Below are 16,433 nucleotides of genomic sequence, written 5' to 3' on the forward strand. Positions count from 1 at the left end.
GAGGGGTTATGCTATTAGTTAAGAAACACATAAAATCCAAGGAAGTGAAGCCAGTCGACATCGCTGGACAGTGCAGTGTCGAGTCAGTTTGGTGTGATATAAGGCACTGGGAGATCAAAATTGAGAGTAGGAGTGTGCTATAGGCCTAATGACTCTGATGAGTATAATAAGAAACTGTACAGGGAAATAGAGTGGGCCAGTAAATCAGAGAGTCTTATAATGGGGGATTTTAATTTCACAGATATTGACAGGAATTTGTGGGTTGGTCACTCACACACTAGCAAGGCTTTTGTGGATTTATTGGATGATTGTTTTCTACATCAGCATGTTCGGGAGGCAACTAGAGGGAGTAATACTCTTGATTTGATTATCAGTAGTGATTCTTCATGCATTAAGAATCTGCCGGTAAATGAACCACTAGGTGGCATTGATCACAGTGTGCTGAAGTGGGATTTACTCAAAGAGGTAACTACCATCAGGGGTAAAGGGAAGGGTTATTGCTTTCATAAAGGCGACTACGATGGTGTGAGACAGTATTTAAATTCTATACAGTGGGACCAACTGATGATGTTGCCAACAGAAAATTCAAAATGGGAAGCATTCAAAGAACTTATCTTGGAAGCTACTAGGCTTTACATACCAACTAAGAAATATTGTTCAAAGTTTAGGCCTAAATGGATGTCAGATGAACTAATGAGACATATGACAGAGAAGAAAAATGCTTGGGATACATATAAATTAACATGTGGCACAGAATCCTATGATAGATATAAGTTGATCTGTAACCAAGTTACAAAGGAGGTTAGGCAGGCGAAGGCAGATTACGAGAAATCTTTGGCAAAGGATGCAAAGAAAAACAGTAAAGAGTTCTTTTCTTATGTAAACTATAGAAGGAAGGGGATGAATCAGATTGGTCCACTTGATATCGATGGTTTAACTGTTGATGATCCTGCTCAGATAGCTAACCAACTAAACGAATATTTTGCATCGACATTCAAAGAATGCCAGTGGTGTATTAAACTCTGGCAGTAAGCTAGATAATCTTGTAATAACTGAGAGTAAAGTGGAGGAGAAATTGTTGAAGATAAACACAAGAAAGGCACCTGGGGTGGATGGGATCTATCCAGTTATATTAAAGGAGGCAGCAAAGGAAGTAAGCAAACCCTTAGCCATAGTTATGAGAGCTCCTTAGACTCAGGGGAGATACCCATAGACTGCAGATATGCAAATGTGACCCCAATTCACAAAGGAGGATCAAAGGATGACACAAGTAATTATAGACCTGTGAGTTTAACTTCTGTTCCAGGAAAATTAATGAAGGCACTGGTTAAAGAAGCACTGCAGGATCATCCAGACAAGACCTCAATTATAGCTTGGACACAGCATGGTTTTTTTAAGGGGAAGTCTTGCCTGACTAATTTGATTGGATACTATGATGCAGTCACAAAACAACTGGATGCAGGGAATAACTTTGATATTATATACTTGGATCTTAGAAAGGCTTTTGATACTGTTGCATATGGAAGACTGCTGAACAAATTGGAGCAGTGTGGCATTGGAGGCAAATTGCCGCTATGGATAAAGGGGTGGTTGAGGGGCAGAAGACAGAGAGTGGTAATCATTGGACACTGCTCATCATGGACTAATGTTATTAGTGGAGTCCCTCAGGGTTCAGTGTTGGGTCTATTATTGTTTTCTGTATTTATAAATAATATTGATGATGGTATATCAAGCTTAATGTCCAAGTTTGCAGACGATACAAAAGTTGGCAGGGTTGTTAAGGACACTACTGACGCTATGCTGCTGCTGCAACAGGATCTGCAAAGGTTGAGCAGATGGGCTGAGAGGTGGCAAATGAAGTTTAAAATTGACAAATGTAAAGTACTACATATGGGAAACAGCTGTGTTGTTTGGTTTTTAGGAGCATTAGCAACTAAGGCCATGTTGCTCCGGGATATGCGGTGGTCATTCCCTGACCTTTCCGCATCCTCCATATTTGGTGGTGACGGGCTCGAACCCCGGTCTAATCAAGAAGCATGTGCTATGCACTGCTGGGAAACAGCAACCCCGGAGCAACGTATCAGCTCTGTGGTACTACACTGACAGTGGTAGAGAATGAAAAGGATCTGGGGGTAACTGTGCAGGCAGATATGATGTTCTCTGAGCAGTGTAGACGGGCTGCAAGAGTAGCTCATGGTGTCTTATCAATGATATACAGGAATTTTTCTAGCAGGACACTTGATTATTCCCTTGTATAAGGCAATGGTCAGGCCACACCTTGAGTACTGTATACAGGTCTGGAGGCCTCATTTCAAGAAGGATGTAGAGCTGCTGGAATGAGTACAGAGAAGGGCAACAAGGTTAGTGAATGGAACAAAGGGTTGCTCTTACGAAGAAAGGCTTAAGTTTTGCAAATTACAGTGTCTTGAGACTAGGCACCAGCGAGGTGATCTGATAGAGGTGTATAAAGCCTTGAATGGTTTGAGCATGCTCAATGCTGATGGGATTCTGCCTCTTGCTCAGAATAATCACCTGAGAGGGCATAAATTCAAATTGAGGAAAGACAGATGTAGGATAGATGTCCAGAAATTTGTCTTTAGCCAGCGGGTAGTTGGTTGGTGGAACAGACTTCCATCCCTTGTTGTGGAAGTTGATAGCCTAAATAAATTTAAGGCTCAGCTGGACAGGTATTTCGAACAAACAGAGTGGTGAAGTGGAAGTTTTTTTTTTTTTTTTTCTGGCTGATGCTGCATAAGCTTGCTTTCTTGCATCATATGCCTCTACTAATGCTAATGCAGTATATACCAAACAACACTTTGAGGAATCCCAAAATGTCAACGAATTTGATAGGTGGTTTTTAATTTTGATTAGCATGCAGAATGTTTTCTTAGTCTTACACATTGGCCGTCTGGGAACCAGTCACCACTCTGCTGATGTGAAACTATGAAGCCCCTTCATTAAAACCATCATGGACTTTACTGAAAAAAGAGCATTTAGCATGTCTCCTCTTAGGAAGGGGAAAAAATATCTATTCCAGTAACTCAAAAACTGTTGCTGTAGAACTATACACAGAATGAATATCTGTGCATTCTTTTGCAGTGTACGATTAAGGTTTTTGTTTAATTTAGTTTTGTTTTTAAAAATAAACTGTCAATTAGCTCCACTGATGACAGTGACTAGTATATGATTTGCTGGACTCAACATGCCAGTTGGAGAACAGGTATTTGTGATGTGGATATTATGATCTCTGCTTGAATTATGTAAATAAATCAAATCAAACAAGTTAAAAATTGGTACTGACAGATTAACAAAATTAAAAGAAATTTTACACTAACATGAAGGCATTTTTCAGATTCTTTTTGTACATTTTTGCTTCTGATGAGGAACCAGGAAGCCCTAAAACAAGGCTATGATAGCAGTTTGTTTAAACGCTATGACAGCCTATCTAAAAGGAGTGTATTACTTGGGAAATTCATCAGAAAGGTGGAGTGTCAGCTATCTAGGGTATAAATGCTTTAAAAGCTATGTAAACTGTGTACATTTCTGTAATTCATTCAGCATTCATAATACAAGTTATTATTATTATAGTTATGTTTGTTTGTTATTTGGTTTTTAGGAGCATTAGCAATTATAGTTATAACAGAATGCTTCAAGATAACTTTTTCTTACCCTACATTAAGTCGAGCCCGCTCTACCAGAGATTTTGGACGTAACAGACCCTGCTTCGATTCTTCAGAAGGAGTTTTCGGACTGTGAGCCAATGGAAGATCAAGCCCACTTGTACTTCCATCTAACGAGCAATTCAAAAATGATGAACCATTAAACATTCCAGATGAGGGAGAATAGCTCCTACCATTGCTCCATGACTAAAGGAAATGAGATCAAATCATGTCAATGAAGGTAAGAAATGAGAATAGCAATAATTTTTGGTTACTCTAAAAAGAGTTTTATAATTTTTTTTACTACTTTCCATGTTATTTTCCAGAATAGTAATAAATGGTTTTATCTTAAGTCTAAAAAAAAATTTTTTCTTTCATTATACAGGCTGTCCCATGAGAAATTTTGTACAAAAATAAGGTACGAAAATAAACTATTATTTATTTATTTTTTTAATTGCAGAAAAAAAAATCTGTTGGTTGGAATGTTTTCAAGATAAATGGAATTGGTGTGGTGGTTGTTGTTTACTGTTTATGGGTACATTAGCTATTGTGCTACATTGGAACGTAACTGGGAGTATTATGGACAATTTAAGAATAGGTCACCTGAGAACCTAACCAGTTCTGAAAGCCGTATTGATGCACTGTGTAAACTGGTGGAAACATTCTCACCTGTTTACAAACTGGTGAGAATGTTACAAAGGGAATAAATGAAACATCACTTATTTCATCCATACAAAAAAACATTTTGTATAAGAATAACAAGTTTGACAGTGTGATAATTTCAAATTTATGATTGGTTTAATGGAGTAAATTTGCATGACATATACACAGGTGGAGATCTAACTAAACTAACCCAAAAGCAGTGGTGTGGGGCAAGCATCATGGAAACTGATAGCAAACCCAAGATTTTTCTTTGGGGAAGGCTGAGGATCAGAGATGACCAGTAAATCTCATAGATTTCAAGGTCAATCCCAAACATAAATAGAATAACATCACACCAGGAATGCCTACACACATACCAGCATCTAGTAAAATCCATGCCAAGTAGGACTGCTGCTCTTATCAGTGGTAAAGGTGGACCTGCATGCTGTTTTCTAATATTTGGTAGTGCAATAGGTATACTGCCAACATTTCACTGAATCTCTCTCTCAATGCACAGTCACATATAAAATTTGCTAAGTTCATCCATCTGAATATCCGTCATGTTTTCTTAGCCTGTAATGCATTGAAGTTTATCTATCTATTTCCATTTATGCAATAACAGATTATGCAAATAATGCAACATAAGATGAAAAAGTTTTTATACAGTGGGACCAACTGATCATGTTACAATCAGAAAAAATTCTAAATAGGAAGCATTCACAGAAGCTACTAAGCTTTTCATACCAACCAAGAAATACTCTTCAAGGTATAGGCTTAAATGGATGTCAGATGAACTGATGAAACTTGTGGCTGAGAAGAAAAGTGCATGGAATGCATATAAATTATTGGTCAAAACAGAAGCCTATGGCAGATATAAACTAGTCTGTAATCAAGTCACACAGGAAGTCAGGCAAGTTAAGACAGACAGATTATGAGAAATCTTTGGCAAAGGATGCAAAGACTTCTTTACTTATGTAAACACTAGAAGATAGGGGATGAATCAAATTGGTACACTCAACATTGATGGTTGGACTGTTGATGATTCTGCTCAGGTTGCTGGCAAACTGAATAAGTATTTTGCATCTACATTCACACATGAGGAATTCTTTAGCAAAGGAGATGCCAGAAGCTTATCAAACTCTAACAGGGAGCTAAATGATTTTGTAATAACTGAGAGAAAAGTGGAAGAAAAATTGTTGAAGTTAAACATAAAGGCACCTGGGAGAGAGTATTCTTGGACGCAGGGGAGATCCCTATGGATTGAAGATGTGCAAAATTCACATAGACGGATCAAAGGGTGGCATGAGTAATTAATTGCAGACGTGCCAGTTTAACTTTTATTCCAGTGAAAATAATGGAGTCATTAGTAAAAGAAGTAATGCAGGGTCATCTAGATAAAGCCATAATTATACTTCAAACAGAGCATGGGTTTCTTAAGGGAAAATCTTGTTTGACAAATCTGATTGGTTTCTGTGATGTGATCATAAAGGAACTGGATGCAAAAAATAATTTTCATATCGTATACTTGGATTTCACGAAAGTTTTTGATATTGTTGCACATAAAAGACTGCTGTACAAATTGGGACAGTGTGGCATTAAGGACAAGTTGTTGCTACGGAAAAAGAGATGGTTGAGTGGGAGAAGATAGAGAGTGGTAGTCAATCGATATTGCTCTTCATGGACTAATGTTATACGTGGAGTCCCGCGGAGTTTAGTGTTGGGCCCATTGTTGTTTTCTATATTTATCTCTTCAAACTTGAATATTAAGCCTGATAAACCTTCATCAATGATATTGATGAAGGTTTATCAGGCTTAATGTCCAGGTTTTCAGATGATACAAAGGTTGGCAGGGTGGTTAAAGACAGTATGCTACTGTAAAAGGATCGAGAAAAGTTAGGCAGATGGGTTGAGAAATGGCAACTGAAGTTTAGCATTAGCATTAACAGAGGCATACGATGCAAAAAAGCAAGCTTATGCAGCATCAGCAAAAAAAAAAAAAAAAAAACCCTCTAATTTCATTCATCTGTTCATTCTAAATGCTTATCCAGCTCAGCCTTAAAAAAAATTATTTAAGCTACCAACTTCCACAACAAGAGATGGAAGTCTGTTCCAGCAACCAAAAAAAAAAAAAAAAAAAAAAACACACGCACCCTTCTCATTTCACCCATCCACTTGCTCCAAGTGTTTGTCTAGTTCTGCCTTGAATCTATTTAAGCTATCAACTTCTACAACAACAGATGGAAGTTTGTTCCAGCAATAAACCACCCGCTGGCTAAAGGTAAACTTCCGTACATCTATCCTACAACTACCTTTCCTCAATTTCATTTTATGACCTCTCAGGCGATTATTCTGAGCAAGAAGAGGAAGAATCCCATCAGCACTGAGCATGCTCAAACTATTCAAGGCTTTATACACCTCAATCAGATCACCTTGTAGGTGCCTAGTCTCCAGACACTGTAATTTGCAAAAGTTAAAAAGTGTTTCTTTGTAAGAGCAACCCGTTGTTTCATTCACTAATCTTGTTGCCCTTCTCTGTATTCGTTCCAGCAGCTCTACATCCTTCAGACCTGTATACAGTACTCAAGGTGTGGCCTGACCATTGCCTTATACAAAGGGATAATCACCTCCTTATCCCTGCTAGAAAAATTCCAGTATATCATTGACAAGACACCATGAGCTACTCTTTCAGACCGTCTACACTGCACAGAAAACTTCATATCTGCCTGCCCAATTACCCCCAGGTCTTTTTCACTCTCTACCACTGTCAGTGTAGTACCAGACAGTTGACACAATTGCTCTGGAGTTACTGCTACCCATATGCAGTACTTTACATTTGTCAAATGTTAAACTTCAGTTGCCACCTCTCAACCCACCTGCTCAACTTTTCTAGATCCTGTTGCAGCGGTGTACTGTCATTAGTGTCATTAACAACCCTGCTGACATTCGTACCGTCTGCAAACTTGGACATTAAGTCTGATATACCATCATCAATATCATTTATAAATACAGAAAACAACAAGGGACCCAACACTGATCCCTGAGAGACTCCACTAATAACATTAGTCCACAAAGAGCAATGTCCATTGATTACCACTCTCTGTCTTCTTCCACTGAACCATCCCTTTATCCATAGCAGCAATTTTCCTCCAATGCCACACTGCTCCAATCTCTGTAGCAGTCTTCCACATGCAACAGTATCAAAAGCCTTTCTAAGATCCAAATATATGATATCAAAATTATTCTTTGCATCCAGTTACTTTGTGACCACATCATAGTATCCAATCAAATTGGTCAGACAAGACGTCCCCTTAACAAAACCATGCTGTGTCCAAGCAATAACTGAAGTCTTGTCTATATGATCCTGCAATGCTTCTTTAACTAGTGCCTCCATTAATTTCCCTGGAACAGAAGTTAATCTAACAGGTCTGTAATTACCTGTGTCTCCCTTTGATCCTCCTTTGTAGATTGGGGTCACATTTGCACAAGTTGGCTAAGGATTTGCTTACTTCCTTTGCTGCCTCCTTTAATATAACTGGATAGATTTCATCCACCCCAGGTGCCTTTCTTATGTTTATCTTCAAAAATTTCTTATCCACTTTGCTCTCAGTTATTACAAGATTATCTAGCTTACTGCCAGAGTTTAATAAACCTCTGGCATTCCCCTCCCTGAATAACTCCTCATGTGTGAAGGTAGATGCAAAATATTCATTTAGTTTGTTAGCTACCTGAGCAGGATCATCAACAGTTGAACCATCGATATCAAGTGGACCAATATGATTCATTCCCTCTTCCTTCTAGAGTTTACATAAGTAAAGAACTCTTTCCATCCTTTTCCAAAGATTTCTCGTAATCTGCCTTTGCCTGCCTAACCTCCTATGTGACTTGGTTTGATTTGATTTGATTTGGTAGTTGTTGGCGCATCGGCTTCTGTGGCCATATTGCACCTCCCAAGGTTTTTGCAGTACTTTGATCCAAGCCCGATCGAACCCGCGACCTTTGGGTTGCCAGGCAGCGTGACTTGGTTATAGACCAGCTTATATCTATCATAAACCTCCATGTCACCTGTTAATTTATATGTATCCCATGCATTTTTCTCTTCTGCCAAATGTCTAATTAATTCATCTGACATCCACTTAGGCTTAAATCTTGAACAATATTTCTTAGTTGGTATGAAAAGCCTAGTAGCTTCCAAGATTAATTCTTTGAATGCTTCCTATTTTGAATTTGGTGTTGGTAACATCACCAATTGGTCACACTGTATGGTGTGACCAACTGATGATGGAATTTAAATACTTTACAAAAGCAAAAACCCTCCCCTTTACCCGATGGTAGGTGCTTCTTTCAGTAAATCCCACTTCAGCACACTGTGATCACTGCCACCTAGTGGTTTCTTTATCTGCAGATTCGTAATGTATGAAGAATCACTACTGATAATCAGATCAAGGTTATTACTCCCTCTAGTTGCCTCTCGAACATGCTGCTGTAGAAAACAATCATCCAATAAATCCACAAAAGCCTTGCTAGTGTGTGAGTGACCAACCCACAAATTCCAGTCAATCTCTGGGAAATTAAAATCCCCCATTATAAGACACTCTGATTTACTGGCCCACTCTATTTCTCTGTACAGTTGTTTATTATACTCATCAGAGTCTTTATGCCTATAACACACTCCTACTCTCAACTTTGATTTTTCAGTGCTTATGTCACACCAAACTGACTCGACATTGCACTGTCCAGCGATGTCAACTGGCTGTACTTCCTTGGATTTTATGTGTTTCTTAACCAATAACTTAACCCCTCCTCCCTTCCTATACACATTGATTGTACTCCCCAAATTCCAGTTCTGCATTCCTTATATCTGTGTGACACCACCTCTGTTATCCCAGCAATACCTGCCTTTGAAGTTTTGATCAGCACCTCGAATTCATGAAATTTATTTACCAAACTCCTAGCATTGGTGTACACACAAGTATACATGCACCTGTTTCTATTCTTAGCTACCCTAACACAGCCCTTGTATTCACTTGCCGCAATCACTCCAGCAGCCTCTGGAATCCCCTGCAACTTGTATTCCAGGGTGCTGCTCATTTCAATAGAAGCAGTGCAAGATTCACTTTCCCAGTAGCCTCTGCCAGTGGCTACTGTTAATCTATTAGTCTGTGTAGCCCCCCCCCCCCCCCCCCGAGCTAGCAGTTTTCAGACCCATCTAACACTGCTTCGATAGCATCAGCAAATATTCTTGCACCCTTTCTATTTAAGTGTATCCCATCCCTGTAGAAGCAGTCTTTCCTGTTAACAAGGACAGACCAGGCTGAGAAAAAGTCTACCCCTTGAGCCTTGCACAATCTCTCCAGGGCCGAATTGGCTGACAAGGCCCTCATCATATACTCCCTCCTGTTGTTTCTGGGCAGAATTGCAGACACTTTCAAATTCAACCCTAACTCATAGCTTTTTTTTTTCAACATTGACCTGTACTTGTTAAGTAATTATGCAGGTCTCCTACTCTTAACATCATTAGTGCCAACGTGTACAACAATATCAACTTTTGTGCCCTTAAAAGATGATATCTACTCCACATCATCAACCTTGCCCCTGGCAGACATACCGTGGTCCTGTTCCACCTATCCTTCTTGCATAGTATATTCCCTGTTTCCCTGACAATAGAGTCGTCGACAACAACTTGTTCCTTTGGGACCAGCACATTCTGCCTTGCAGGTTGCCACTGTGTTGTGTGACGTTCAATTGCAAGCTCTGGCATTGATGTGGGCAGCTGAGTGCTTGATGGGCCCTCAATTTAAATCCTGGCTACGGAGGCACCTGCACACCTGGTGCCTCCGTAGCTAGGTGGGCAGGAGCAGCAGTGCGTAGCACGTGCTTTCTGATTAGACTGGGGTTCAAGCTCGTGACCATGAAATACGGAGGATGTGGAAGGGCAGGGAATGACCACCACATATCCCAAGCCCGGATAGTGAGGGCTGGGGTCAGGAAGGGTATCCGGCCATAAAAATTTCATGCCAAAACAGTAAAAAATGATGACCTCATATATATACAGGTAGGTATAGGTATGTTGAGGGTCTGACGGCTCCCGGGATTTCTCCCATCTCCGCCTATGTCTATGTATCGAGTGACAGTACCCTGTCTGTGCCAGAGGTTTAAAAATAATGTATGGGTCATGTGGTATGTAGATTGTTGTGCCCATTGTTCATCCGGCCTGTTGGCCGCTGGGCCCACAGTGGGACCCGGCGTTACCATACCTAGCGACGGGGATGCCGGCCAGGTGTACCAAGAGACTAATTATACTCTGGTGGGTCCTGCCACTTACTTTAAAGGGATTTCGGTGACTAGGACCTAAAATAAAGGTTGGAGTTATCGCTGTTGATTTAAGTAAAATTGCATTTAGAAAGCGCACGTGGGGTTTTACGCTGAAAGAACTATTTCTAGAGAGCTTAAAAGGTCAGACAAAATTTGATGTGATTTAAATTTGGACATGTGGGGCAATCGCTGTACAAGAGAAAGTAATGGGAGGGAGAGTGTATATTTGGGGGGATGAAATAGGAAGAAGCGGGGGTCAGATAGGAAGGTGGTCCCCCATTTTCAGTGGGGCATGCCCATGCCCTTTGCCCCTGGCAGACATACCCTGGTCCTGTTCCACATATCCTTCTTGCATAGTATATTCCCTGTGTCCCTGACAATAGAGTCGTCGAAACAACTTGTTCCTTTGGAACCAGCACATTCTGCCTTGCAGGTTGCCACTGTGTTGTGCGAGTTCAATTGCAACCATATATATATATATATATATACAGTAAACCCCCGCTATTTGCGGTATCTGTTCGCGGTTGCTGATTTAATATAAAATGAAACCTAAAAAAAATGCGAATTTTAAAGCGCCGTGAACATTTTCCGCCATAAAAAAACATGGGCGTGGCTAAAATTATCTTTCCTGGTCAAAACAGCACTCAGTGGGTGGGGGAGAGGGGTGACAAAATCACGAGCGTGGATGTTTCTCGCTAATCCTTGTTCAGTGTGTTATGCGCTTGTCATGGAAGGTTTCGTCGTTTGCTGTTAATTTATATGCTTATAAATTGAATAAATTTATCAATTTATAAATTGATATGCTTACAAAAATGATAAATCTACCATTTTGCAGTGTAAAACAGACTTTTTGCAGTGTAGAACAAACTTTTTAACAGAAGAAAGTGACTTTATTGTGGACAAGGTCTTTCGAACCCATACAAAAATATGGCTACGAATAACAAGGGAAATGTGAAAAGATCAAAGGTGATGACATTAGCGAATAAAATTGAGTTATTAGACAAAATTTCTAATGGTGAAAGTGCCTCCTCAGTGGCAAAACATTATAAAATCAATGATTGGAATCAACAATCGGAAGAAAAAATCCGCCGTAGTGTCTGTGAAAACGCGCTAACTGCTTCAAAAATTTGCTCTGTAACTCGTGATGTTAAATTAGAAAAAATGGAAAAAGATTTTAATCTGTGGATAGAAGACCGAACTCAAAATAAAATTCCGTTAAGTTCACTCATCATTCGTGAAAAGGCAAAACTCCTTTATTAACGCTTTAGTGAAACTGGTGATAGCACTGGCGGGATAAGTTTTTTAGCTAGCAAAGGCACTGGTTTGAAAGATTTGTTTGAAATTTCTAATAAATATTACATTTAATATTAAATTGTTTCTTATTTTCATTTCGATGCCATATGCTCGCATTTCACTATGTACTGTCTATGTACATAGTCATATTATGAAGGTACATATAATACATACATAGACAAAATTTTAGACAAGTTTTTCTTATATATTTCATACTTTGGAACGGAACCCCTTTATTACTATGGGAGCCATAACTCAGTATTTGCGTTTTCGGTATTTGTGGCATTTTTCAGGAACGTAATTCACGGGAGTTTACTGTAATGGGAAAAAAAAATGCAAGATACTGTATATGGGTAGCAGTAAACCCAGAGTAAGTTTTCAAATGTGTGGTTCTACACTCAGGGTAGTGGGAAATGAAAAGGGCTAGGGGTAATTGTGCAGTCAGATATGAAATTCTCTGAGCAATACAGATAAGCTGCCAAGACAGCTCATCAGATTTTGTCAATGATATACAGGAATTTTGCTAGCAGGGATAATCACATTGTATAAGGCAATGGCCAGGCCACATCTTGAGTACTGCATACAGGTCCAGTGGCCTCATTTTAGGAAGAACGTGGAGCTGCTGGAACGAGTACAGAAAAGGGCAATGAGATTGGTACATGGAACAAAGGTGTGCTCTTGCCAGGAAAGGTTTCAGTTCTGCAAATTGCAATGTATGGAGACTAGGCACCTGCGAGGTGATCTGATTGAGGTGTTTAAGGCTTTGAATGTATTGTGCAAGCTGAATGCTAATGGGATTCTTCTTCTTGCTCAGACCACACACATGAGGGGACAAATTCAATTGAAGAAGGACAGTTGCCAAATAGATGTGTGGAAGTTTACCTTTAGCCAGTGGATGGTTGACTGCTGGAACAAACTTACATCTGCTGTTGTGGAAGTTGATAGTTAAAATAAATGGAAGAGCTAGATGATAAAAAATTGGAGGGAATTGAGTAGGTGAAAGAGCTAGATGATAAAAAATTGGAGGGAATTGAGTAGGTAAAATGGGAAGTGTTTTTTTTTTTTTTTTTTTTATTTTGCTGATGCTGTATAAAGCTTTGCTTTTTTGCATCATTTGTCACTGCTATTTATATGACAATGCTACAAATACAGAAACTATTAATTTCAGCAAGTTCTGAGACTGGAATCTGATATTTGTTTTTTATCAGGATCCTTTTATTTTCTAATGGTTTTATACTAGTAAACACAAAATAAAAATAACTATCAACAAGCAATAGAACACCAATCAGAGGTTCTAAAATTTTATTAGGAAATTATGAGACAAAAATCATTACATTTTAGTACATAAGAAAATTAATATTTTCCAGATGTATTTATGTTCAATGTGAGATTATAAAAATCGATCCTGAACTTTTAACTAAAGTATAATATTAATTCTATGCTTTCTCTAAGAAACAATATAATGAAGTGTATCTAATATGAGATGTGAATTGCAGGTGCTCTTTAAATTCCAACCAACTTAGATTACTCCCATCTTAATGTTGCTATTGAAGCTGTGCATGACTGAAACATTTAATTCTAAAAATAGCTAATCACCCTATTTCCTGTAACATGCCAGCATACTTCACATTCAATATACGATATCCATCATAAACAATACTCTACATTAAGGACATCTTGGAAAGAAGAGAAACTAAAGAGCTCTATGTTGGAACAAGAGCATGCACACACAAATATCAACATTTTATTTAAAAACTTAAATCTTAAATAAAGAATATGACAAAAATGCATACTAAACCTTTCTCAACAATTTTTTTTTATTTTCAAAATACATAGATTAAATAAAATGTTTAAGTAGGTAAATATTTCCTGTATTATACAATAAGAATTTGTTTGTTCTGGGAATGACTAATTCAGAGGGAAGCAGGGACTTCCCTTCCTTTACAGTGAGTCATTATAGCAACAACAATACTACAAAGCAGCATCCTACACAATCACAACTATTAGTTTAGAATTCTAATTAGATATTAACATTTTCATATGGAAACTTTAATTTTTAAATATATAATCAGACCAAAAAAAGTTTTTTTTTTTTTTTTTATAAATTCTGGATAATGGCACTGCATGCAGTACAAATTAAAAACAGTATCAAATTTCATAAAACTAACCAAAAAAAAAAAAAAAAAATTTTACTACATACTGAATTCTGAACAATTAAAAATGGCATGCATGCATGCACTGAATATAAAATTCTTGGTTTTCAGCATTACCAATTCGTATTCTCTCAAGTTCTTTGCTATTTTTATCATAATCCCACAACAGAGAAACTGAGATGATTATATTATTGAAAACTTTCTTTGCTGATAAACCACAAATCACTTTTGCATATTTTCTGTTTAAAAACTTGTGATTTGGCCTGGCAAAAGTCTTTATGTATTATTATTATTTTTTTTTTTTCACTGAAATTCAACCCAAGTGCAATTTCAGTAAAAACTGACTGAAATTGTTTATTTACATCATTCCATGGAATTTTTTTAATTAACAGAAGAGGCTGCAACATGTTCATTGATATATACATCCAAGAGAGGCAAAAATCATCCACCTTCCTTCTATTTATATTTCAGATGTTAAATATGGAATTAAGTTCTTGCTGGCATCCAGATCAGGGGTTTTCAACCAGACATACAAGTAATATTATTATGAGGCTTATTCTGCACCACCCTGATATCCAGCTCAGGACCCAGCTCAAGCCCATACTCACCAGACGTGAGCCCCTGGGATTGAAAACAAATTCATATACTGTATATATAATATGACAAAGAATTTTCTGTGGGTTAAATTCCTTTTAAATTTAACATACAGAAAATTAAAAACAAACAAAATTCATTTTAACATGATAATGAATTTTCTGTGCATTAAATTAAAATAAATCTACCGATTTTATAAATCGGTAAAAGGATGACAAAAACTGACAAGTAAAGTTACTTCTTATGCATTTAGCCAATTAAGTGTTGTTTTCTTTTCTTTCTTTCCCTTTTTTTTTTTTTTTTATAAAAAAAATTGAAACTAGGCTACTTTATTTTCATTAGTCTTCTGCTTTCTTTCAAATGCTCAAACTGCAGGAGGTTTATTTTTAAACTTCCGCATTTCAAAGAAAACACAGGAACATGGCCCAGCTTGTCAAGATCACAGTGAATTTTATATTATCATGTTCTGTGAATGGTTGTAAAACCCAAATTACATAATTCATTTATGAATCTTTATTTTAGCATAATATATATTTATTCTGCCATTCTTAAATGATGCTTCCAATTTATGTTTATATAATTAGAAAGCAAAGGAGGTTGGGGTGACTGTGCATAACTTGGCATATTTCCATAAATATAACATGAAAAAAAAAAAAAAAAAGGGGTAAAAAGGTACACACAGATAGCAAGAATCATCTGTTAAAGTGTTAGAGACAGAAAATGTATGGTATATATATTCATGCCAGCTGCTGATGAAATATGCCCTAGATCGTAGAGAGAGAGAGAGAGAGAGAGAGAGAGAGAGAGAGAGAGAGAGAGAGAGAGAGAGAGAGAGAGAGAGAGAGAGAGAGAGAGAGAGAGAGAGAGAGAGAGAGAGAGAGGAGACAAGTGGGAGAAGAGTAATAAATATTATATATTAGTAATTGAATTAACAGCTAAGTTTAAAGAACATAAAACTATTGAGCTTTATTAAGTGTTCTATTAAGTTATAATCTTAGTAATTAATTGATAAGGAGATAACTATACTTACTTTTCACTTAAATTAATTATCAGAGAAAGAAAAAGTATTTTTTAAAAACGAACTTGCCTGAAATGTAATGCGCTGCATACATTAACTAATTTGTTTAACTTGAACATGGATGCTGATGATTTTTTAAATGCATACTTTGTTGAATGGGAGGGTTTATCTGCTAATCAGTGAAGTATATTGCTCTTTTCTTAAGGCCTTCTAACTTAAAAAGCTGGATAGATGTTTCATGACACTAGCAATGAAGAAGTCAATCAAGAGAATCTTGATGAGTAACTGTTTGTTTTTATTAATTGATTATAAACCCTTCCAGTTTTCATATTTGATTGCGCCTGTATTGAATGTAATGTATTTTATTTTATTTATTTATTTTTTTGTAATAAAGAACAGCTTATTATGAGTGGTGGTAATTTTGAATATTTATTACGTTAGGTAAGTAAAAGTTGAATTTAGTTTGGAAGTTTCAATATTTGCAACGTTTTTTATTTTAGGTTAAATAAAATTTTAGATGCTCTAACTTGGTAAGAGCATGAGACAAGAAAAAAATTACTCTTTAAAATATGAAATTGTTCAGCCCTTATTCTATTTAAATTTTTGAGTAACAAGTTAATGGAGCCATACTTCATTAACTGAAAGAGCACAGTTTTTAATAGTATGAAATCAAAGTTCAGCTTTTGTATAAAAAATAACAGCAGAAATTTAGCCTCATCAGTTTCAGAAAATTGTTTGTAATGATTTACATGGTTCACCATG

The 16,433-nt window shown here is 37.3% G+C and overlaps 1 protein-coding gene across 2 annotated transcripts in view; it reads right to left on the reverse strand.

Moving 5' to 3' along the window:
* The window catches only part of LOC150083962 (unc-112-related protein-like), a 114,202-nt gene that overhangs the window by 56,333 nt on the left and 41,436 nt on the right, over window positions 1-16,433 (reverse strand). For both annotated transcript variants that reach the window (XM_090375839.1, XM_090375840.1), the window contains exon 5: window positions 3,670-3,866. In XM_090375839.1, coding sequence (XP_090231965.1) covers window positions 3,670-3,866 — 197 coding nt within the window. The remainder of the gene's footprint in view (window positions 1-3,669; window positions 3,867-16,433) is intronic.

The sequence above is a fragment of the Mastigoproctus giganteus genome, chromosome 6 (genome assembly GCF_048544385.1).
Source record: "Mastigoproctus giganteus isolate SK-2022 chromosome 6, ASM4854438v1, whole genome shotgun sequence".
Lineage (NCBI taxonomy): Eukaryota > Metazoa > Arthropoda > Arachnida > Uropygi > Thelyphonidae > Mastigoproctus > Mastigoproctus giganteus.